This window comes from Peromyscus californicus, unplaced genomic scaffold (genome assembly GCF_007827085.1).
Source record: "Peromyscus californicus insignis strain IS unplaced genomic scaffold, ASM782708v3 Scaffold_5__1_contigs__length_169319896, whole genome shotgun sequence".
Taxonomy (NCBI): Eukaryota; Metazoa; Chordata; class Mammalia; order Rodentia; family Cricetidae; genus Peromyscus; species Peromyscus californicus.
The window spans coordinates 37,769,186-37,794,018 of NW_026294573.1; the positions used below are offsets into that span (position 1 = coordinate 37,769,186).

General features: G+C 51.3%; 1 protein-coding gene across 1 annotated transcript; it reads left to right on the forward strand.

Annotated features, from left to right (window-relative positions):
* Window positions 1-24,724, forward strand: Faah (fatty acid amide hydrolase). The gene is made up of 15 exons (XM_052715980.1): window positions 1-665; window positions 11,712-11,825; window positions 13,722-13,856; window positions 14,054-14,187; window positions 14,275-14,481; window positions 14,726-14,766; window positions 14,995-15,119; window positions 15,837-15,962; window positions 16,433-16,530; window positions 17,780-17,879; window positions 18,124-18,164; window positions 18,893-18,932; window positions 19,372-19,480; window positions 20,005-20,150; window positions 20,351-24,724. The coding sequence occupies exons 1-15, from the start codon at window positions 471-473 to the stop codon at window positions 20,477-20,479; spliced, it is 1,740 nt and encodes a 579-aa protein (XP_052571940.1). The 5' UTR covers window positions 1-470; the 3' UTR covers window positions 20,480-24,724.
* The last annotated feature ends 109 nt before the right edge of the window (window positions 24,725-24,833 follow it).

A 24,833-nucleotide genomic window follows, 5' to 3' on the forward strand; every position in this document is an offset into this window, starting at 1 on the left:
ACGCTTGGCTCCCCAGGAAAGATGCTGCTGAGATGTTAGGGGGGTTATTAAGGTCCAGCTGCACCGGGTCTACTCAGGCGGGCCTGTTCTGAGAGCTCTGGGTTGGTCGAGCTTTTCGGGAGGGAGTTTGAAGCTGCGGGATGCGCAGGGTGGAGACGCGGCCAGAGGGGTCTGGTCCAGGAAATCCGGCAGCCCTGGTGTTTCCGAGGGCGCCCACGCGGAGCTCAATTGCTCCGCCTGCCTTAAAACGCTGGGACGCCGGGGAACGAGGCCCAGCAGGCGGCCAGGCTTGACCTTGACCGTTGGCGCTGCCAGCTTTGCTCTCGCTGCCCAGCAACGGCGCGCTCCGGCGGCTGCGCCCGCCCCTCCCTCGGGCGGAATCGCCGGGCGATCCAGGCCGGGTTTTGCAGCGGAGCTGTTGGGTTTGCGCGTGCTGATTCCACTCCAGTAGCAGCCGGCTGCAGGAGACTATGGTGCTGCGCCAAGTGTGGACCGCACTGTCCGGTGTCTCCGGGGTTGCCCTAGTTTGCTGCTTGTTGTCGGCGGCGGTGGTCCTGCGATGGACCGGGCGCAGGACGGCCCGGGGCGCGGCGGCCAGGGCGCGGCGGAGGCAGCGAGCGGGCCTGGAGACCATGGATAAGGCGGTGCAGCGCTTCCGGCTGCAGGTGACGGCGGGCGCCGGGGGCTGGGGTGGGCGGGCGTGGGGAGCACGGCGTGGGCAAGGCAGCACTTTCAGCCGCCTGGACGCCAGAAGGCCGACTGGCGGGCAGTGCAGATGTGAGCCTAGGCACAGAACCCCTCCTTGAGCTAACGCTTTCCGTACTCTTTCCGCGCCAGGTGCAGCGCGAGGAGAAACGGAAAAGAAAGGGACAGGACAGGTCATGGAGTCTGGGCGCTGTACTTTGCTCTGCGCCAGAGAATCTCACGCTAATTAACACGCAAAAAAGGAAAAAATAAAAACAAAAAAATAAAAGCTAGCGTGAGAGTCAATAGGGTAAACTAGGGTTTTGGTCTTTGGAATCATGGAGTGATGATGACCCAAGAGTCAATGGCCCAGGTCCCCGAAATAGCGTAAAGTTCATGTTGGTTAATTTGTGCATGAGGCTCTTAAGAGTGGTGTGGAAATAGACGCCTACTTGCACAGGGAGTTAGTGGTGAAGCCTCTCTAGAATGTAAATCCTTCCCGGTTTCTGCCGCCCGGTCTTTCATATTCAACACCTCACAAACCCTTCTATGAGCATCCTTCTAGCGGCTTCTCCTGCCTAGGACATTTCAGTGTGTCCGTTTGGGGGTGTGAAAAGAGTTAGGGGGAAGGTTAGAAAAGGTGTCTGCAAGAGGGTGCCCTTTTCTCCTGTTTTATGAAACTCTGGCCCCAGTTAGAAGCCCAAATGTTGAACTCTAGATGTGCCCGTGTGCTGAATGAAGGACCGAAGAGTTGCTGTGGGTCTTTGTGGGATCTGACAAATTGGAGAGATCCCAGGTGATGGGGACCGTAGGAGTCAGGAAGGTGTTTCTGGATCAGTATCAGTGAAAATTGCATTTTGCAGGTGTTCAGTTGCAGCGAGTGATTTTTGAGCAGGAACTGCAACGAAGTGCTTTGGTGGAGCTCTAGCCCACAGCAATGAAGAGAAATTGGGGGTGGGGGCTAGTTTTGGGCTACCCAGCTGTGACATGAATCTTAAAGGGTCTTATTAATTAAAACAAACCCGGGAGCCAGGTGTTGGGGTGAATACTGAAAGATGAGAGAAACAGAACAAGCCACATCCAACCTCACCTTGCCAGTTCCTCAGCTGATCTTGTTTTCTCAGACTGAAGGTCTCTGAGTCCTCACCAGAATGGATCTCAGCTGAACTGCTGCTAAAAACCAAAAGCTTAACAAGACCTCTAGTTCCTGGTCCTTATGCCTTATATACCTTTCTGCTTCCTGCCATCACTTCCTGGGATTAAAGACATGTGTCTTTCCCAAGCAAGACATGAGACCTCAAGTGCTGGGATTAAAGGGTGTGTCACCATGTCTGGTTTCCAGTGTGGCTTTGAACTCAGAGATCCGAATGGATCTCTGCCTCCAGAAGGCTAGAATTAAAGGTGTGTGTGCCACCATTTTCTGGCCTCTATGTCTATCTAGTGGCTGTTCTGTTCTGTGACCCCAGATAAGTTTATTAGGGTACACAATATATTGGGGGACACAATACCACCACACTCAGCTGTGGTCCTGAATCCGGGCAAAACTTTGGCTGGCTGTAATAGTTTGAGTTTACTTCCTACCGTCACTAACCCCTGGGTATATCTTATGTATATATTGAAATAAAAGTGTATCTGGTTCAAGCCTCCACTCCTCAAGCTGTCTGAAAAGCCTACCATCAGTGTTTAGAGCTGTCTCTTCCCAGGTTGGGAGGTTCTGATCCCGCACTGGCCACTTCCTCTACCTGAGCACTGGTTCTTTGCCAGCTCCCCCTTTTTTCTCTGGTGGTGTCCTCAGTATACTCATGATGATGATGATCCTGGGCTAGGCCTGGGGAGCCTTGGCTGCTCCTGTGTCCTTCTGTGCAGCTAGCTGAGTTCTGCCAGCCTCCAGCACAGCTTGGGGAGCAGGCACAGGAATCTGCCCACAGCTCCTGCCTACAAGAAGTACTCCTCTTAGCCATAAGGAATCCATTTGGCTGGGAGAGGTGGGGGCTGGGAAAAGGCTGGGTCTGCCTGTATTTCACCTCTTCCACCCCCCTACCCCCCCCCCAGCCCCCCCCTCCCGCCAGGGTTTCTCTGTAGCTTTTGAGTCTGCCCTGGAACTCGCTTTGTAGACCAGGCTGGCCTTGAACTCACAGAGATCCACCTATCTCTGGCTCCAAAGTGCTAGGATCAAAGACGTGTGCCACCACTGCCCAGCTCCTCCATTTTTTTATAAAGTAATTGTCCTTCAGTCTTTTAAAGAACTGAAGAATTTTTTTTTTTTTTTTTTGCCAAAGAATGTTTTAGGGCAGAAGTTTTGGCTCTAAAATACAAAATGTTGTTTGCATATCTTCGTGGAGCCAAGACCTAGCCTCAAACACCAAATTTAGCTTTTTCAGGAAGGGAAACTGGCTTTGGGGTTTCAGGCCTCTGTGCCTGTTTTGCTTGCTTGCTTCTTTGTGTTTTAGACAAGGTCTCATGCTTCCCAGACTGGCTTTGAACTCCTGGTTCTCCTGCCTGAGACTCCCAAGGGCTGGCAAGTACAGGGTATGCTACTGCTCTCTTTTCCCTCTGTGCTCTTTAGCAAACAGAAAAGATGTTCATATTCATATCATCGTTCACTCTCCCCCGCACCTCCCTTTCCGTCTCCCTGTCCTGGCTGAGTCAGAGACCAGCTAACTAATGGGTCTCCCTCCCATTTCAGCTTTTCAAATATCTGGGACTTCAGGTGTGGGCCACTATACTTACCTAAGGGTTCTTGGTGACAGTAGCTTTGTGGACGTCAGGGGTTGGTTAGGAGGTAGGAGTTTGATGCAAAATCATCCCAGCCTTGGGATCAGCCCTTTTCCTTCTTTACCCCATAGAACCCTCCTACTGGGCTCTGGCTTTCTTGGAGAAATGAGAGGTGGCACCTGAGGCTGCTGTCCAGTCTCTTCTAGTGTTTTCTGAGCCTGTCCCTGAATAGAAGGGGGCACCTGGGAAGGTAGGATAGCAAGGGGCACCTGGGAAGACAGGATCACGTGTAATGGGAGGGCCAAAGCAGTTCAGTCCCTCTGATGGATACTACACAAAGTTAACTTTGTGCCAAGGTAGGTAGACACAAGCTAGATGGCAGGCAGGACATGAGCACCTCTGAGTCACTGAGGTTCACACAATGGCTCACTTGTCCATACTATGGAGCAACTCTAGGGAGAGGTCGATTTCTGGTTACTATTGATCAATGGAAGCTTACCAGCAACAGCCTTTCCCCTACTTCCCCCCAGCTGCCCTCTGAGTGAGTTTTTAAAAAACATTTTAAAAAATGTTCTTATGTGTATGAATGTTTTGCCTACATGTATGTTTGTGCACCGTGTACATGCCTGGTGCCTACAGAGATCAGAGAGGGCCTCAGATCCCCTGCAAATGTAGTTATAGATGGTTGAGACACTGTGTGGGACACTGGGAACTGAACTCAGGTCCTCTGGAAGAGTAGACAGTGCTATTAACTGCTGAGCCATCTCTCCAGCCCCTGTCTCCCATTGTTTATAAACTGCAGACAAGAACCAGCAGCATTAGACTGTTGAGGTTGGAAGAGATGTCACAGGACATGATCCCTGTCTTGGGGCCTTTGCACATGTACTTTGTTGTACTGTCTCATGCATTCTCTTGGTAAAAGCTCACTGATCCTACAAATGACTCTCCCTTCAACCAGACCCGCTGTGGCTCTGTCTCCTGGCCCTTTCCTAGAATGATTCCATTGATAAGTTGAAAGCATGGTTATACCATTGAGAACATCTTGGCCATCTTTGTGAGCAAATGGAGGAGACAGTTTGAAATAGAACAAGAGAGATAAAAAACCAGGAGAGAAAAAGAGACAACCCAAGAGTCTGAAAATGGGACAGTAGATGGCCCAGGAGAGAAAGAAACAGTTGGAAGAGGGCCAGTGCTTAAAAGAGGTACAGTAGCTCCCTCTTGAAAAATGTCTCCACACTGGATGCCATATAGTTATCTTGAGACTATCAGTTCCTGGCCCTCTGTTTCCCATGCAAAACCAAGCGTCCTAATATTCACAGACTGAGCCGGGCGGTGGTGGCGCACGCCTTTAATCCCAGCACTCGGGAGGCAGAGGCAGGCGGATCTCTGTGAGTTCGAGGCCAGCCTGGGCTACCAAGTGAGTTCTAGGAAAGGCGCAAAGCTACACAGAGAAACCCTGTCTCGAAAAACAAAAAACAAAAAAAAAAACAAAAAAAAATATTCACAGACTGGCCTCTCTGGGGTGCAGACTTTGGTGATTTGGGAGATGGAGGATGTCTCAACTGCCTGATGTTAGCTGAAGACTTAAAAATAGCTGTTAGCAACTGTGTCATCATCAACTGTCAACAGTGAAGACATTAGAAAGAATTGAAATGTGCTTGAGAATGGGGGTTGTCTTAGTCAAGGTTTCTATGGCTGTAAAGAGACACTATGGCCACAGCAGCTCTTATAAAGGAAAACATTTAACTGGGGCTGGCTTACGGGTTCAGAGGTGCCGTCCACTATCGTCATGGTGGGAAACGTGGCACGCAGGAAGACGTGGTACTAGAGAAGGAGCAGAGAGTTCTACATCTGGATCGGCAGGCAGCAGGAAGAGAGAGACACTGGGCCTGGCTTGAGCACCTGAAACCTCAAAGCCCACCCGCAGTGACACACTTCCTCCAACAAAGCCACACCTACCCTAACAAGGCCACACCATCTAATAGTGCCACTCCCTGACGACCAGGCATTCAAATCTATGAATCTGTGGGGGCCATTCCTATCAGACCACCAAAAGGGTTGTTGGTAACTTCTGCATGACATGGGCAGGGGTTTTGCAGGAGGGAGGAGGTGGTGGCTAAGCTGCCGGAAGTGATTGTCTCAAACAAAACAATGAACACATACTGTATTCCAGGGTCTCATGTATTCCAGACTGACTTTGAACTCACTATATTTATTAAAGATGACCTTTAAACTTCTGATCCTTTGGCCTCCACCATGCCTAGTTTTTTTTAGGGGGGAGGGGATTCGAGACAGGGTTTCTGTGTGTAGCCTGGCTGTCCTTGAACTTGTTTTGTAGACCAGGCTGGCCTCAAAATCAGAGATCCCTCTGCCTCCCAAGTGCTGGGATTAAAGGCATGGGCCACCACGCCCAGCTACCATGTCTGGTTTGATGTTCTACTAGGTATCAAACTCAGTACTTTGCGAACATTAGAAAAATACCAACAGAACTACAGTCTTAGACTCCTATTTTACGGTTTTTTTGTTTTGTTTTGAGACAGACTTGTTTTATAGCTCTGGCTGGCCTACAGCTCACTATGTAGACCAGGCTGGCCTCAGATTCATGGCAGTTCTCCTGCCTCCACTTCCCAAGTGCTGGGATTAGAAGTATAAGCCTCCATGACTGGAAAAAAATATGAAGCACAATTTGTGTTTGTTGTGGGACGGGAGAGGCAAGAGCAGTGCTTTCTACAGTATGATTGCTTTGTGGGAAAAATCAAAAGAGTGAATATGGACAGCAATAGTGTGGGCTTTTCATACTGTTTTGTCCTATTCCTCAGAAACTGGTTTTATTTTCAGAACAGGGTCTGGGCAGGGTGGATGGATGCTCACTTTTCATATACCTTGGTGTGACTCTGTGGCGTACATGTGTATATGCACTCGTGTGTGTATGTTCCTGTGTGTGGAGGCCAGATGTCAGATATTTTTCTCTACTACTCTCCACGTTATTTTTTTGAGATAGAGTCTCTCCTTGGACCTAGAGATCACCATTTCAGCAAGACTAGCTGGCTAGTGAGGTCCAGGGATCTTCCTGTCTCCACCTCCCTATGATTATTTTTTATTACTTTTAAGTGTGTGTGTGTGTGTGTGTGTGTGTGTGTGTGTGTGTGTGTGTGTGTGTGTGTGTATGTATGTAAGGGTATATGCATATGAGTGCAGTGCCCATGGAGGCCAGTGGATCTGAAGTTACAGGCTGTGGATGCTGGGAGTCAACTCAGGTCCTCTGCAAGAACAGTATATGTTCTTAACCTCTGAGACATCTCTCCAGCCCCCTAGATACTTTCAAGATTAATATATATATAATATTAATTAGAGTTATCCGATATATTAGAAAGAGATCTATGATCCATGTTTTTCTTCTGTGTAACTTGTATTAAAAGAATAAAAACCCCAAGTAAGTGTTATATCATCTAACAAATTTGGGGATGTCCTCCTGGCATTAAGAATGTAAGGTTTCGGGGCCTGGAGAGATGGCTCAGTGATTAAGGGCACTGGCTACTCTTCCAAAGGTCCTGAGTTCAATTCCCAGCAACCACATGGTGGCTCTCAACCACCTGTAATGAGATCTGGTGCCCTCTTTTGGCCTGCAGGCATACATGCAGGCAGAACACTATATACATAATTAAAAAAAATAAAAAATAAAAAAAAGAATGTAAGGTTTTCAGTTGTGGGGCCGGGCTGTGTTCTGGGTATATGGGGGTGCCAGGGAGTGATGGTCCAAAGGTCTTCTGATAAGATCATGGCTGGAAGCGCCTTCAGGAGCACACTCTGACTCTGTGTAATGCTGTGTAGACATTTCAAGGGGAAAGTGTTGCACAAATCCTAAATGGTCTTCTTCTTCTTTTTTTTTTCTTCGAGATAGGGTTTCTCTGTGTAGTTTTGGTGCCTGTCCTGGAGCTCGCTCTGTAGACCAGGCTGGCCTCGAACTCACAGAGATCCTCCTGGCTGGGCCTCCCGAGTGCTGGGATTAAAGTCATGCTCCACCACTGCCCGGCCCTAAATGGTCTTAAAATAAAAACCCGGAGCCAGATATCAGGGTGAAAGCTGAAAGATCAGAGAAGCAGAGCAAGCCGCAGCTGCCACCTCCTACCTCACCAACTCCTCAGCCTGCGAGAGTTCCTGTCTCCTCTCACCTTTTATTCCTTGCTCTGCCCAGCCATAGCACTTCCTGTCTGAACCTTCCTAGTGCTGGGATTAAAGGTGTTTGATCCCAAGTGCAGGAATCAAAGGTGTGTGCCACCACTGCCTGGCTGTTTCTCTTTTAGACTGGATTAATCTCGTGTAGCCCAGTGTGGCCTTGAACTCACAGAAATCCAGACGGATCTCTGCCTCTGCCTCCCGAGTGCTAGGATTAAAGGTGTGTGCCACCACTGCCTGGCCTCTGTGGCTAACTCTGTGGCTGGCTCTGTCCTCTGATCTTCAGGCAAGCTTTATTTCCTAGATTACAAACAATACATCACCACAGGAAAGGCCAGGTTGGGCTTTGCCCTTGTATAGACTTAGCAGGAAGGATGGGTCACAGAGGCAAGGGCTTTGTAGGGTGGTAGTTTGGGGAGGAATGGATGATGCTGGATGAGGGGCCTGGTAGAGGGGAGGAATAGAGCCAATTTCCAGAGCTGTTTAAAGGGCTTGATGACTGATTGGATGCCATGGAGAGAAAGAGTAAGGAACCCGGATGAGTTCACTAGTTACCCGAACATAGATGTGCACTTGCCGGGCTGAAGGTCTTGGGGCATCCTGAGATGGAGCCAAATTGAAAGCGTGGGAGAGAGTGACTGCAGAAGGAAGGACAGGACTCACCCCATGAACCGCTGTGCGCTGCCTTATGTGGAGCGTGGTGGAGGATCAGGCGGAACAGATGGGAGTGGAAGCCAGGAGGGCAAGCCTTCTCTGGTCCCAGAGAGTGAAGACAAGTACTAGAGGAACCTGGAGGAGGCTGTGTCTCTCCCCTCGCCACGCTTCAGATCATGGCTAAAATGTCACCTCACCAGGTAGACCATCCACAGCATCCTCATTTCCACCAAGACCATTTATCCGCCGTCTCGCCTTACCACAAGCTGTCTACCGGTGTCCTGCTTGCTTGCTTAGATGTTGATTTTCTGAATGCAGGGACCTTGCCTTCTTGTTTACTTCTGGATGCATGGCCTCTCATGTAGTCCTTTGCCCCTGTTTGCTGACTGACTGAATGAATAGCAGAGAGCACATCGGAGAGATGGTAACGGGGGACCCTCGGGGTGTAGTATTTCTATCCATGAGAAACTGAAGAGTGGCATGTGGTCTAACACCTCTGAAGACCTCAGTGAGGCATGGAGGAAGATATTTGGTGGATCTGGTAACAAGAGATTCTCTGGTGACCTTTGCAGGAACAGAGCAATGGGGTGGTGATTCAGTGTTCGCTAATTGGTCTAATACTCTTGAGGAGGACCCAGGAGGGAGTTTGCAGGTAGAGCTGACCCCAGGGACCTGGAGCCTTGGTGTTCTGGCAGGTGGGCGTGCCTTAGGGCCCTCTTCCCTCAGAGACTAATTCGCCACCTCCCCCCCCCAACCCAGGTGCCACTCTCCACCACACCCTGTTTTATTTTTTCGAACCCTCACTATTGATAATTCACATCTGATTGTGTCTTAGCTTATTGTCTGTTGCTGTGATAAGCGCTATGACCAAAAGTAAGTGGGAGGGCTAATTCCAACTTACAAGTTACAGTCCATCATTGAGGGAAGCCAAGGCAGGGATTCCAGGCAAGAACTGAAGCAGAGGTCTTGGGGGAACACTGTGTACTAGTGTGCTCTCCACGGCTTGCTTGGCTAGCTTTCCGAAGACCGATGTCCAGGGGGTGGCACTGCCCACAACCATTAATTAAGAAAATGCCCCACAGACATGCCCACAAGCTAATCTGATGGAGGCACTGAGGCCCCCTCTTCTTAGATGACTTCAGCTTGTGTCAACGTGACAAAACTAAGCAGCACATTTACCTGTTAGTTCTCAGCTCCATCCCTGTCTCATGTAAGCTCACGTGGGCATAGCTTTTCATTTCCTGCTGCAGGGCCAGGTTCAGAGCAGGCACTTCATGCCTGTCTGGAAATGAGTGTGTCAATCATCCCCCTTTGGATGTGGTCTTCAGCCACAAACTTAGCATCTTAATGGGGCTTTTGTGGTTGCACTTCCGCTGCCAGGGCTTGTGTGCAGTGGATGGTCTATGCTAGGTGGGTAGGGCATCACTACCTACCTACCTACCTACCTGCCTGCCTGCCTACCTACCTGCCTACCTACCTGCCTACCTACCCTTCTCTCTTTTCCTCCTTTTCTCCCTTCCTTCCTTCCTTCCTTTCAAGATTTATTTCATTTTTATGTCTATGAGTGTTTTGCCTGCATGTGTGTATGTGCACCACATGCATACCCGCTACCTCCAGAGGTCAAAAGAGAGCATCAGATCTCCTAGAACTGGAGTTACAGATGGTTGTGAGCCATCATGTAAACCAATCCCAGGTCCTCCGCAAGGGCAAGTACTCTTCACCACTGAGCCATCTCTCTAGCCCCACTCTTACATTTCTGCTCTTAAACAAAGCACTTCCTTTCTCTTAGCTTCAGTTTCTAAATCTGTGGAATGGGGATAGTAGTAAGTTAATCAAGACATGGAGGGTCATAGACTTGGTGTTGAAAAGCCTGTAATCCAGCCAATAGTAATGGTGCACACCTTTACTCCCAGCACTCAGGAGGAAGAGACAGGCAGATCTCTTCATTCTAGGCCAGCCTGGTCTACAAAGCAAGTTCCAGGACAGCCAGGGCTACACAGAGAAACCCTGTCTTGAAAACCAAAACCCAAAATCAAAACCAAACCAAACCAAAAGCCTGTGATCTCATCTTCTTGGGATGGGTGGATGGGTGGGGAGATCTTGAAAGTTCAAGGCTAACCTGGTCAAAATAACTGAGACCTCTCAAAAAACAAATACAACCAGGTGTGGTGGCACAAATCTTTAATCCTAGCCCTTGGGAGAGGCAGGCAGATCTCTGAATTTGAGGCTTTCCTAGTCTACATAGTGAGAACCTGTCTCAAACAAAACAAAAACCCTAAGGATGGGGAGGAACACTGTAAATGCTGTCTTCTGGATATGTATGATAGGGCTGTTACAATCAGAACATGAGATGCAGTCTTCTGGATATGTATGCTAGGGCTGTTACAATCAGAACATGAGATGCAGTCTTCTGCATAGTATGATAGGGCTGTTACAATCAGAACATGATTTGGACACACACAACAACAATCCAAATGAAAATACCATGAAGAAAGTAGGAACAGGGCTAGTTGGAAAGAAGGTCAACAGGCATGTGTGGGGGGGAGTAAGAGAAGGTAATGGGACATGGGGATATGATCACAATGCATTATATAATAGTAAGAAACTGTCAGAAATAGAAGAAAATGAAAAATAAATAACCATGTGAGTGGGGGTGGGGACCCAAGCAAATAAAACACAATCAGCACTGTGCATGGCAGGCGGTAGGCAGGTGTACTGGCTGCTAGTCTTAATGGTGTAATAATCCGTCTGGGTAATGGCCGTCCCTCACCATTTCCTATCCAGAAGACTTCCGGAGGTTACATTTGCAATGGTCTGGGGTGCCAAAAGCCCACCTAGGTTGGATCTGGTTTCTGGTGTCAGGGCTGCAGGTGGTACCTTCTATGGGGATGCATCAGCCTGTGAACTGTGAGGACCGAGGGGCAAAAGTCACATGTGTAGCAGGAATCTTAACAGGTCTTATTAATAAAATCAAACCTGAAGCCAGGTATTGGGTTGAATGCTGGAAGATCAGAGAAGCAGAACAAGCCACAGCTACCTCACCTCGCCAGTTCCTCAGCTGATCCTGTTTCCTCAGACTGGAAGCCTCTGAGTCCTCCAAATGAATCTCAGCTGAACTGCTTCTCGAAAGCCTCAATGCTTAACCAGTCAAAAGCTTCTAGTTTCTGATCTTCATGCCTTATATACCTTTCTGCTTTCTGCATCACTCCCGGGGAATAAAGGCTCACTTCCTGGGATTAAAGGCGTGTGAGTCACCATGCTTAGCTGCTTCCAGTGTGGCCTTGAACTCAGAGATGCAGTCAGATTTCTGCCTCTGGAATGCTAGGATTAAAGGCGTGTGCTACCACTGTCTATCCTCTATGTTTAATATTGCAGTGGTTCTGTTCTCTGATCCCAGATAAGTTTATTAGCGTGCACAATATTTCGGGGAACACAATACCACCACACACATGTGCAAGGCTGATGGAGTGCATTATCCACAGAACCCTGATTTGGACTCAGAGGCGCTGCTAGCCCTGCCCCTGCCTCAACTAGTACAGAAGTTACACAGTGGGGAGCTGTCCCCGGAGGTGGTACTCTTCACCTACTTAGGAAAGGTAAGCAAGCCGAGGCTAGTCCCTACCTTCTCTGCACAGGCTGTGGGGAAAACCTGGCCTGGAGTTGTCCTGCTCTGGATCATGGTAGAACCTCAGTGCCAGGGACTACCAGGGAGGGAAGGAGCCAGAGGGTGTGTGTGGGGGGGGGGGGGGGGGGGACACTGAGCATGTTGTCTTAGCTAGAGACCTGGCTCTCAGCCCAGATTCCCTGCTCTCCCGCCTTCACCTCATTGGTCACCAAGTCTGTTCTGTTCCCCTCTGTCTCTCTCCTCTCTCTCCCCTGTTCTCCACCCACCTTTACCACCTTGCTCTTCACTACCCTCTTCGCTCTGTGAGCAGCAGCAGCAGCAACAGCCACCGCCAGGCAGGTGCCCCTCAGGTCCTGATCTTCATCCCCAGCAGCCCAGGCCCTGGGAGACCGGAGACACTGAGCTCAGGGTCTGCCTTCCTTTGTACTGGTGTCCTTTCCTTGGAATTTTTTTTTCTCTCTGTTTGTCCCTCCTAGGCCATTGGTTCCATGCTGACCAGCAAGACCTCCCCTGTCCCTGCCCTGCTGGGTGCTCCCTCTCCCTCTCTACTCACAGGCAGGATTCACCACCACCACCACCACCACCACCACCACCACCACCACCACCACCACCACCCCGCTCTCCATGGGTCCTGTGAACAGGGATTGTTCTTTACTTCTTTAAAGAAATTCTGTGTATTGGTGTGTGTGTGTGTGTGTGTGTGAGGGGGTATGTGCATGTGTGCTGATGCGCTTGGAGGCCAAAAGAAGGCATTGGATCCCATGGGACTTGAGTTACAGGTGGCTGGGAGCCTCCTGACATAGGTATTGGATCTCAAACGAGGGTCCTCTGGAAACACAGCAAGTACTCTTACCACGAAGTCATCTCTCCAGCCCTGACAGAAACTGTCTTATTTGCTGTTAAGCCTTAGTGCCAAATACATTATCTTTCACTTAAGAAGTGCTCAGGGAATATACGTAAGAAAAGAGTAAGACAGACTATACATTCTGATGTATTCTGAGTGTGATTGTGTCTATGAGCGTGACCCTGAGTAGGTGAGTATCAATGTCAGGGTGAGGTGTGTAATGATAGTGTTAGAAGGGACTAGAGCCAAGTGGGTGGGAGAAAGTAGGCCAGTGTCACTGACCAAGACACAGAGACTCAGGCTCCTCCCTTCCTGCCTTGGGTGGCCTGGTGGCTGATGCCTGCAATTTTGAGGGTGGCCATACAACTTCCTCTTTTCTCTAGCTGTCTCCCAGGAGCAAGAGGGATCACTAGGTTCAGCCTAGGTGTCCCCTTCTGTACCTCTGGGGCCCTAGGCCTGGGACTTAAAGTTCTAGATGTCTGCTGCCAGTTTATCATTACTTTGGGTCCAACTCTTATTTCTTTATTGAGGTCAGTCATCTGTGACTCAAGAGTCCCAGGGAAAAGGGATGCTCAGCTTGGCCAAGTGTGAGCCAGGCACAGGCCGGAGGAGGGAGTGCCAGGGTCTGGTCTAGCCCAGCTGTGCAGCTGACTCCCAGCATGACCTGACGTGGAGATCTGCCCCTGTCTGTCTCCCTGGGCAGAGATAGGACTTGGAAATATGGGGGCAGTGGCCAGTGGTCTTCTAGCTCATCCTCTTCTGAGTGCCTCTGCGGACAGCATCCTGCTCCCTTGCCTGACCTGGCCCTGAGTCTCATTCTCTAAGAGAGCCTGGGTGAAGCTGGTGAAGCTGGGGCCACATAGCCCGAGCAGGGTGGGTGCTGGGCTGGAGGTCGTCCTCTGTGCCACTGCCCCTGAGCCGTGTTTCTGGTTACTTTCCGTTACATGAAATGTAGAAGGGAGGAAATCTTAGAAAGAGAGGTGCTGGCTTCCCTCTGCCTTGTGTCCCTTTCCCTCTCCCCAGGCCTGGGAAGTGAACAAGGGGACCAACTGTGTGACCTCCTATCTGACTGACTGTGAGACTCAGCTGTGCCAGGCCCCACCACAAGGCCTGCTCTACGGCATCCCCGTGAGCCTCAAGGAATGCTTCAGCTACAAGGTACCCCCTGCCTGGTGTCAGCCTTCCACGCTGCCTTTGTCTCTGTCTCCAGCTCTGGAGGCCTGAAAGGATGTCTCAGGTCCAGAGACCCGGGAGGCTTGGTCGGGCCAGTGTGCTGGTGGTGAGAGTGTCCGTGAGCTGCCGGAGGGTCCCTACCTCACTGACGGTGTCATCTTCATACCCGTCTCTCCCCTAAGGGCCAAGACTCCACGCTGGGCTTGAGTTTGAATGAGGGGGTGCCATCGGAGTGTGACAGTGTGATGGTACAGGTGCTGAAGCTGCAGGGGGCTGTGCCCTTTGTGCACACCAATGTCCCCCAGTCCATGTTAAGGTTGGTCCTTAGGAGGTGGGTGAGGTGGGAGTAGACCGAGGGCAGTTGTTGACCTGACCTGGCCTAACTTTTTCCTGCTCTCTCCAGTTTTGACTGCAGCAACCCCCTCTTTGGCCAGACTCTGAACCCCTGGAAGTCCTCCAAGAGCCCGGGTGGATCCTCAGGGGGCGAGGGCGCTCTCATTGGATCTGGGGGCTCCCCGCTGGGCTTAGGCACTGATATTGGAGGCAGCATCCGTTTCCCTTCCGCTTTCTGTGGCATCTGTGGCCTCAAGCCTACCGGGAATCGCCTCAGGTATGGTGGGTCCAGGGGCCTCCTGGACTTCCTGACGCCAGCATGGTCTTGGCTCAGCTTTTGCGCTCTCTGGGGTCCAGGAGGGATTCACTAGCCATTATCTGTGAGGGTGTGGGAGGGGGACAAACATCACCAGCTGTGCTTGGCTTCGCTTCCAGTGCTGGGGGTTTAGAGTTGGGGCCTGGGCTTGGGCTGAGTATAGAGTGGTTACCATTGGTTTCCAACATCTTGTGTCTCTGACCAGCAAGAGTGGCCTGAAGGGCTGTGTCTATGGACAGACGGCAGGTGAGTGAGGTCTGATATACTCTTGGTGTCCTGGGGGTGGGGAGGGGGGTCCTCTTGATCTGCCTTGGCCCTGTTTTGCCTGTGGACAATATCTGGTGGTCAGGCCATTGTGGGTCTGAATTTGCTTTCTTGCTCTCACTCTGGAGCCATAGACCAATCCTCACTCAGACCCAGCTCATTGGGGAACAAGTGACACCTTTTCCTTTCCCTCCCTTCCCTTCCCTACAGTGCAGCTTTCTGTTGGCCCCATGGCCCGGGATGTGGAGAGCCTGGCATTATGCCTGAAAGCCCTACTGTGTGAGGACCTGTTCCGCTTGGACCCCACTGTCCCCCCCTTGCCCTTCAGAGAGGAGGTGAGTGAGGTGGCGGGGAGGGGGGGATGGGAATGGACAAGAGGAGTGAACTCTAGAACCCAGGCGGTGTGGGCAGGGTTGACTGGAAGTTCTTCTGGAAAATCAGTCAGTCCCCTGTGGCAGGGTAGGCCTGGGGCAGCTGCTACTCCACATATGGCCACTAGGTGGCGCCCGTGCCTGCGTTTGGGACCTCTCAGGCTTTAGCCTATGCTGCTGAGAAAGAAACTGTGGACCTGGGTTGAATTTGCTCTTAGGAAGTAGCAGCGTTTCTTACAGTATTCCTGCCCATCTCCCCAGAAAATAGGCCTTATGGCAAGTAGGCTGAATGAGTTGAGAGCAGTGTGAAGTGTCAGCTTCCTAAATATGACCAAGATAGGCCATTGATCAGACAGGACTGAACAGCTTGAAGCTGGGGAGCCGGCCTCTTTAGTGCCCGAGAGGCAAGGGCAGAATCGGGCCTACCTAGGTGGATCTGGAGTTGGGCTAGGATTGGGTCAGGACCATGATTAATAATTAGGGAGGGGGATTCAGGAAGAGGAAGAGCTTTAGGTGAGAGGTTTGGAGTTTTGGTGAGTTGGCAGAGAAGCAGGGACTCAGGAGGACCACAGAGGTTATCTGTATTTATGTACAGAGCTCGTGGGAGTAGTCTCTGTCTCTAAGCATTCTGCATGGGCCGTTCTCCCCTGCCTCCGCCTCATGTCTAATGTTTACTTCTAGGTCTACACAAGCTCTAGACCCCTGCGGGTGGGATACTATGAAACTGACAACTATACCAGGCCTAGCCCAGCCATGAGGAGGGCGGTGCTAGAGACCAAGCGGAGCCTTGAGGCTGCTGGCCACACGGTATGGCGTCTCCTCTCCTCCAGGGGAGGCTTCCTGATACCCACAGCCCTCCCAGGCCCCTCCATTCCCTGTTATTTAGTCATTTGGGATGAGAATTCTGGCTCTGTGAGACCAGTATAAAGACTGAGGTGGGAGGACTGGGGCATGTAGTGGACGGAGGACTTAGCCTGCACTGGGAGCTGTTTGAGTGCGTGCCTCATAACCGTGACCGTTGAGTGCATGCCTTATAACCATGACCGTGATACACACCTCTCTAGAGACTCCCGGGGACTTGAGACTGTGGGCCAGTGGGCTTTGGTTTATTATTCTGAGACAGCTTCATGGGTGGCTCCAGACTTCTCCTGAAGTCATGAGTCAACTAAGGCTAACCTTGTGGCACAGATCATCCTCAGGGCCCCTGGGGCAGCATGTGAGTTAGGGGACCCGAAGGCTATAGTATCTGTGGGCCTTATACCCTTCAATCCCCGCAGCTGGTTCCCTTCTTGCCAAACAACATCCCCTACGCCCTGGAGGTCCTGTCTGCAGGTGGGCTGTTCAGTGACGGTGGCCACACTTTCCTCCAGAACTTGTGAGTGCTCTTGGGCTTCAGGATGTAGGGTGGAATCAGGAGAATGTGCAGAGGGGCTGGGCTCAGCAGTCCAGAGCACTGGATGCTCTTCCAGATGATCCAAATTCAGTTTCTAGCACTCACATGGCAGCTCACTGCTGTCTGTATCTCTAGTTCCAGGGGACCTGATGCCCTTTCCGGGCCTCCGCAGGCACCAGGCACACACATAGTGCACAGAGATACATGCAGGCAAACACTTACACACATAAGATAATAAAGTAAATTTAAAACGTGTGTACACCCAGGGAGGGCAGCTGGGCCCTGTGACCATGTCCAGGACAGGCCTTCGATGCACACATGGAAGACCTGGGCTTCCTGGGCCGTGACCTTGCTGTCCTTCTAGTTATGCAAGTTGAGCCTGGAGATAAGTCACTGGAGAGACTGTGGAAAGGTGACAGCGTAATGGGAGGCTGGATGGTGACTCCATAGCCCCCTCTGAGCCAAGCTCCCTGTGAGATGCAGGTGGTCAGGGGCTTCTTTGCTGTTTGTTAAGGAAGGGGGTTGGGCCTTTCCTGAGCTAATTCTTTCTTTTCAACCCTCAATTTTCTTTTTTTTTCTGAGGTTGGTGTGTGGCACAGACTCAGTTAAGAGGCTTGCCAGAGAGCAGTTCCTCCCAGCTGTTTGCAGAGGCCCGAGAAGGTGCCTCCTGGAGACATAGCTAGGCTGGGCAAGGCAGTAAACCTGCTTCTTGGTCTCATGTCGCTCAGCTTGGTCCCCGAAGCCTTGCTCAGCCAACTGCCCAGCCTGTCATATGTTACTAAGCCATCTCACCCTCCCCCCAGCAATTTCCCAGCAGCTGAATATTGCCTAGGTATCAGTGGAAGGTACTACCTCTCAATCCAGCTCTGAGAATGAGACATTCCTAGAATATTTCTCCAAGCTCTTGAACCAGATGAGAAACAAGCTTCCCGGGTATCCTATCCTTCAGCCCCATTCATAAATGTAGGCTGGCATCATTGCTAAATGGAAAATGCCTAGGGAGATATTTTCCTCAGGCCTCAGGGCTTCCGAGGAGTGGGACAGAGTCCAGGTACCCCCAATGAGCAGCAGAAGCAAAGTGTGCTTTGGAAAGAGGCCAAGCAAGAGACTAGGTACCAGTACCACAGGAGTTGGGTGAGGAAGGAGGTGGGCAGGACCACTGAGTCAACAGGGGCTTGCAGTCATCAGGGACGGGGAGAGGAGCACCTTAACTAGGCCTTTTGTCTTCCAGCAAAGGTGACTTTGTGGATCCCTGCTTGGGGGACCTGATCTTAATTCTGAAGCTACCCAGGTGGTTTAAAAGACTGCTGAGCTTCCTGTTGAAGCCTCTGGTGAGAGTTCCAGGCATGCAAGGAGGCAGCCTCCGGGCCCCCATCCTGTGATAGCTCATGGTCTCTGGCTCTGCCTTCCTCCCCTGGCCTCCAGGTTTAGACAGGCATGGCCTCTTCTCTTCTTCCCTGATTGTCTCTTCCCCCATTCCCTCAGTCTTTAGCAAAGCTGGACCTGGGAGGTGGGAGGGCGTGGAAGAGGTGGCGTGGGGGACCAATCACTGACCCCATGTCTGTTCTGGTACAGTTTCCTCGGATGGCAGCCTTTCTCAACAGCATGCAGCCTCGGTGAGACCTTCTCCTGTACCCTGCCACCTGCCCCGTGTTTCCCCGACTGGTCTGGTCTGAATCTAGGTGGTTTTGACAGGAAAAATCTCAGGAGAAATGGCTCCTAAGGTTGAGGTGGTCCAGGGAGGGAGGTCGGCTTAGGACCAGCAGGGGGGTCCCTGAAGATGTCTGAGGAGGGTCCTGGATCCTTAGGAGGACAAGGGCCTGAGTGCAGAGCAGGACAGGCTACATAGAAGGGAATATAGGGGAAGAGACCAGAAAGGAGCTAGCCTGAGCTGGGGAGTGCTGGGGATTGTGGGTACCAGGGAAACAGGTAAAAGGCTTTTAGGAATCTGAACTAAACTGGCCTGGCCCTGGTCCTGCCTGCCCCTTGGTGGCTGCGTCTTCAAAAGTAGGACATGAGCCACCCCATTTCCGGCGTGACGTCTGTGCACTTGCTCCTCTCACCTCTAGGTATTGAGGACCTTTGACAGCCCTGCCCTCTCTTGTAGCTCAAGGGTCACTAGGAATGAGGTCTGGTCTAGTGCTGGCTTGGATATGAAGTCATTAAACCATCCAGCTGGAGTCCTGTGAGATCCTGGATGTTTCTGTCTGGACAGCAGGGCCTTGATTTCCCCTCTCAGAGATCCCTTGGGGTTGAGTGAGATCTAGACGTGGTGAGAGTAGGGTGTATGATGTTGTTGATGGCTATGGCTGTGATGGCTGGTGACCTCCCTCTGTCTGCCCAGGTCGGCTGGAAAGCTGTGGGAACTGCAGCATGAGATTGAGGTAAGGTCTGAGCCCTGGGGAGCAGGGGGAGGAGGGTGCAATTGCTCAGGGCATCTACCGGCAAGCTTTCCTGGCAGCTCTTCCCACTGTGGCCCTGGAGTGGCCTGCCACTCTTTCCTCTCTAGGGACTGTGGCTTGGGCCCTTCTGTGATGTTCGTTTGCCCAGCGTCTGTCCTGGAGGCTGGGTCAGCACCGGTCTTCTGTCCTGAGCTCTTCTTTATTCCTCTAGGACTATTCTTGTTAGTGAGTGGCTCCATTTTAGCAGAAAATATTCTGTCCATGGTGGAAGCAATACCATCAAGAGGCAGCCCTTCCCGTCTCACGGTGGCTCAGCTCAGATCTAAGTGTGAGGACCAGAGCCACCTCAGGGTCCACTGGACATCCTGGGGTGCCTTGGATCTACCTGAGTGCCTCCCCCAGTGTGTCCGTGTCCCTCCAGGTGTACCGAAATTCTGTGATTGCCCAGTGGAAAGCTATGAACTTGGATGTGCTGCTGACCCCCATGCTGGGCCCTGCTCTGGATCTGAATGCATCGGGCAGAGCCACAGGTGAGGCCTGCTGTCCCTCATTTCCTCATTTCCTCCTCTGAGTTCAGCCCTGTGCGCTGTGGTGTGGAAGAGGGAGAGTTCTGGGGGAATACCCCGTCCGTGGAGGAGCGTCTTGCTCCTCACTTGGGCCTCACTGTCTGGTCGGCTACAGAGGTGAAAGACACGTGGAGTGCTGGGAGGGGATGAGTTGTCTGTTCTGAACACTACTCCCATAGGAGGTCTCCCTGCAGAGCCTGCAGTTTGGGGAGGTGGTGTTTGAATCAAGGTGATTTTTAGATAAGCCAAGGAAATAGGGACAGCGTTCCAGGTTGGGAAAGCTACATGGAAAAAGGCACAAAGCACGCATCGGCGAGTCTCGCTGGCTCCTGTGCTTTGCCGCAGGCCTCAGGCCGGGGAGAGGGATTTTGCCTAGCTGTAGAAGCAGAGTGCCATTTTATGTGTGGGATGAGGGTAACTTGGGCCCAGAGAGGCCAGTTGGCACTGCGGGTGTCAGGGCTCGCTGCAGCCGGTGTGTTGTGTTCTAGGGGCTATCAGCTACACTGTGCTCTACAACTGCCTGGACTTCCCTGCGGGGGTGGTGCCCGTCACCACTGTGACCGCTGAGGACGACGCCCAGATGGAACACTACAGAGGCTACTTTGGGGATATCTGGGACCATATACTGAAGAAGGTAAAGCCTGCCCATCTCCTAGCTCTCTGCTGCCCAGACCCAGCTGCTGTAGAGGACAGAGCCCTAGCACTGGCAGGCTTTGGCAGCCTTCCTCAGAATAAGCTCCAAGTCTGCTGCGTGCCCTTCCCCGCGGGGTACATGTTTCCTGGAACTGGGGTCTGGTCCCATTTCTCCCGTCCTGATGTCTGTGTCCCCTGTAGGCCATGAAGAAGAGTGTAGGCCTGCCTGTGGCCGTGCAGTGTGTGGCTCTGCCCTGGCAGGAGGAGATGTGTCTGCGGTTCATGCGGGAGGTGGAACAGCTGATGACCCCTGAAAAGCGGCCGTCCTGAGGGTCATTCACCTGCCCAGCTCTGGAGGACCGAAGGCCTATGAGCTCTGTCGCCTGTGAGGAAATGCCGAGCGCAGGGAAGAGGTGTCCACCTGTCCTCCCCTGGACCCCTGCAGAAGCACAGGACACCCACCCACCTCCTCCCACCCCCCCCCACCCCCCACCACTCCCTCTACACACACAAAGTCTGGACCTTGCTCCCCTCTCTGGTTCGTTTTCCATCCTGATCCCCCTACTTCATGTGGCAGCCAGCAGGAATGGCCTGGGCTCGTCAACAGCGAAGAAGCAATGTGTTATGTATTTTCTAGGTGTTTCTATTAGGGTATTGGGAACCAGAGCCCGCTGAGAGGGCTGGCCGGAACCTCTAGAGCCAGCTGCAATTCATGTCACTCTCCTGCTCCAAAACCTCCCTGGTACCATCACCCACAGCTTGGACACAGGGGTGTGTTCTCGTCACTTACCTCCTTCCCTTCCTTTTTTTGTTTGGGTTCAGCCCAGCTTTGATGGACACTGCCTCTTTTCTCCTTCGCTCACTCCATCTCTGCCGACATGCGCTTCTTAGTCCTTGGAAGCCCAGCATGTACCCCTCCCCCCCTTTTTCCCCCAGGAAGCCTTCTGTCCTCCTCTGGGCCCCAGAGAGTGTGGGATCTTTCCTCCCATTCTGTCCTGATGGTGTAGTGGACATCTGTGGTGGGTGGTCTTCCCTGAGGACACTAGCCCTCCTCAATGGTGGGGACTCCATTTCTGCTACTACAGACAGCGCAGGGCAGCAGGGAAAGCACCTGGGTTGGACGGCAGGGAGCCAAGTGGGCGCACCTGGCCCTCAGCTGGCATTGTTGCCTGGGGAGGAATAAGCAAGGCAGTCTGTCAGTGCTACCAGTGCTGACCAAGGCCTGGAAGGAAGTCTTCCTGGAGGAGGAAGAGGAGGAGGAGGAGGAGGAGGAGGAGGAGGAGGAGGAGGAGGAGGAGGAGGAACTGGACCTGTATTGAGCCTAGAAAGTTCTCAGAGGCTGAGTTAAGAAATAAGAACACGGGGGCTGGAGAGATGGCTCAGCGGTTAAGAGCACTGTCTGCTCTTCCAGAGGACCCAGGTTCAATTCCCACCACCCACATGGCAGCTCACAACGGTCTAGCTCCTGTTTCAGGGGGATCCTACACCCTTACACAGGCATACAATCAGGCAAAACACCAACACATATAAGATACAAATAAGTAAATTATTTTTTAAAAAAGAAAGGAATGAGAACATCCCAGAGAGAAGGGGCAGTATACCCAAAGGCCAGGGTGAGTTTGGCCATGGCGGGCGTGTTGAACGTGCATGGGAGAAGCAGAGATGCAGATGAGACCAGGTTAAGGAAGACTTGGGTAGCCAGGTGAGGAACTTGAGTTCTTTCTCAGGGGTGGCAAGGGTCTTGGGGGGTTATACAGGTTCAGAAAGGAGGGCAGATTGAGGGTCAAAGCCTAGACAAAGAGAAGGACGTGACTAATCTCTAATCTGGGACCTTTTATGTTATCAGTTCCTTCTGCTCGGAGCACTCAGCTTCAGTGTCCTGGTCCCTTCATCCTGTTGCTTTCTAAGGTCTCTGAGCTTTCCCCATCAGAGTATCACCATCTGAAAACACAGGCCTTTGTCGTCTCTGTGAAAGCAGCCGTACTGCTCGTGTGTGATGGAGTTCTTGGAGTGAATGGAACTCAGAAGGTGCTCAATTAGTGGAGAGAAACAAAGTGAGCCCCTGCACAGGGCAGGCACCGGGCCGTGTTGAGGCTCCAGTGACAGGTGATAGAGACTCGGTTGTTGTCCTCACAGAGCTTAAATTATAGAGGGTGTTTCTCAATGAAGGGAGAAGTTGTGTTTGGACAATAGCATCTCTTAGGCTCTGGAGGTGAGACTCCGTTATCTCATATGAAAATCTGTGGAAACTGGAGTGTAGAGAAGGTTACCGATTCATCCAAGGCCAATGAGGAGGTATAGTGAAGACCTGAGACCCACATGTCCCACTCTGAACTTCATGTACTTTCCTCATTTTGCAACCACCAGTGCAGTCATTAAACTGTTCCGGGTACCACCAGTGCAGTCATTAAACTGTTCTGGGTACCCCAGCCTCTGTGTTGAGTGACACCATCTCCTCAAAGATGGAAGCGTTGTCCCTATACTTGCTTCTCTGTTGCTGTATGTCTGCAGGAGCTTTGGTCATTGCCCTCGACCCCTTCCTTGATCTGTCCTGCAGGTTTGTGATGTAGAGCTCAGGCTACAACTAGAGGACCTGCCGTGGGTCCCAGTAAGGGAACATCGTTTGTTGTTGAGTCAGGGTCTCTACGTAGTCCTGGCTGTCCAGGATCTCACTCTGTAGACTTTCAACTCACAAAGCCACCTGCCTCAGCCTCCCTAGTGCTGAGACTAAAGGTGTGCGCCACCACACCAGGCCTAATGGGTGTAGTTGGAATTTTCTTTGAGAACCAACCAGCTCCCAAATAAAGGCATGGAAACTTATTATGAATGCTTGACCTTAGCCTAGGCTTGTCCCACTACCTCTTTTAACTTAATTTAACAAGTTTCTATTCATCTATGTTTTGCTTCTGGGCTTTGTACCTTTCTTTCATTCTGTATGTCCTACTTTCCTGCTTCCTCCATGGCTAACTGGCAGCTGCCTTCTCCTACCACCCATCCCCGCCACCCAGTGACTCTCTGGTGTCTTTTCTTTCTTCCTATGTCTCTAAATTCCTCCTCCTACTTACTCTTCCTGCCTGGAAGTCCCGCCTATACCTCTTCTTTCACTATTGGCCATTCAGCTTTTTATTAGACCAATCAGGTGCCTTAGGCAGGCAAGGCAAAACAGCAACACATCTTTACATAGTTAAACAAATATTCTGCAACAAACGGGACATTTTTTAGGGTCATCTGTGGCATTTCCCCTCTGCAAACCATCTTCTTGTGCATGTACATGATGTGATTTCTTCTACCGTTTATTATAATATAAAACTCAGGGACAAATATAAGAACCCGAGACCATCACCACGGTTGTGACACATCTGCCACCATTCTCCTCCTGGCTCCAAAAGGGCCCGACAGCTTCTTCTCTGGGGGCCATGCTTTGTCTCATCCTGAGTCTACCTCTTGAACCAAATACTCTATTCAGTTGGACAACAGACCACAACATAAACGAAATTCCCATAACATCCACAGATTTGAACACTGGACCAAGGAAGGGGCATGTCACTCTGGACACCTGCCAGGGAACCCCTTAGAGATAGCCATGTAATCAAGTCATGAGCTTCCCCGCCCAATCTGTCTCTGGTCTGTGTTTTGTTAGCTTGCTAGTCTTGGTCAGGCTTCCAAAGTCTCCGACATATAGGTTGGAGTGGTGACCTAGGATACCTTAAGTGAATGAGACCACTTTTGGTCCGGGCTTTGTAAGGTTTATCCGTGTATGCCCAGGACCCACCATGGTGCCTAGTACTTAGTGGATGGTCAATGAAGGCCTGTTGGAGGATGGCACACACTTGTTACGAGGGGATCCGTTTGGGCATCTCTTGATTACTTCCTTCTCTCATTCATTATAGGGAACTTCCCAGTTTGACCCTGACCTTCTACCTTTATCTAATGTATTTTCTTCACTTTGATTCATGACCACAAGGACGAATATTTCCTTGTCTCTGTTCAACCTAGAGCTTTCTTTTGGTCTAGAGAGCTGCGTGTATCAACTTCCACCAACCCCCAGCCCCTCCCCTCCTCCTTCCATTCATCCCGTAAACACATTGGATTCCTCCCACAGTATGCTTAGGGTAATCAAACAGAAACAGCCCCTGCTTGAATGGTCTTTCAGTCTACCAGCAACTGTGTGACTACACAGTGTGTCCGAAATGCTATGAAGCAGAAGTCCTGGGGATGATGACATCAAGCAAGTGCCAGCTCTGGCCTGCAGTGTGTGTGTGTGGTGAGCAGGTGTGTCAGGGAGTACTTACTTCCTTTGTGAAGTGACATCCGAGCTGAAAAGTGCATTGTCACAGGAGCCAAGGACTGAGTGTTACAAGAATGGTGGAGTCAACCTAAATGCTGCTGATGTAACAGGGGATGAGGACAGGTGAAGGTAGGGATGGAGAACACCTGCCATCCTTGAATTATCATTGAGTGCCTACTGTGTACCAGACACTCTGCAAAAGGCTGAGGAGGTCCTGGCTTTTAAGGAACTCATTTCCTAGGGAGGGGGCATGCAAATAAGTACATAAATAAAACAATTTCTGCTGATGATAAGTGTGAATAAATAAGGTTGGCATGCAATGGGGGCTTACAGCCCAAGGAAAGATGAAATAACAAGGTCCAGGTGCCCGGGGGTGTGGTGCAGCTGACATGGCCT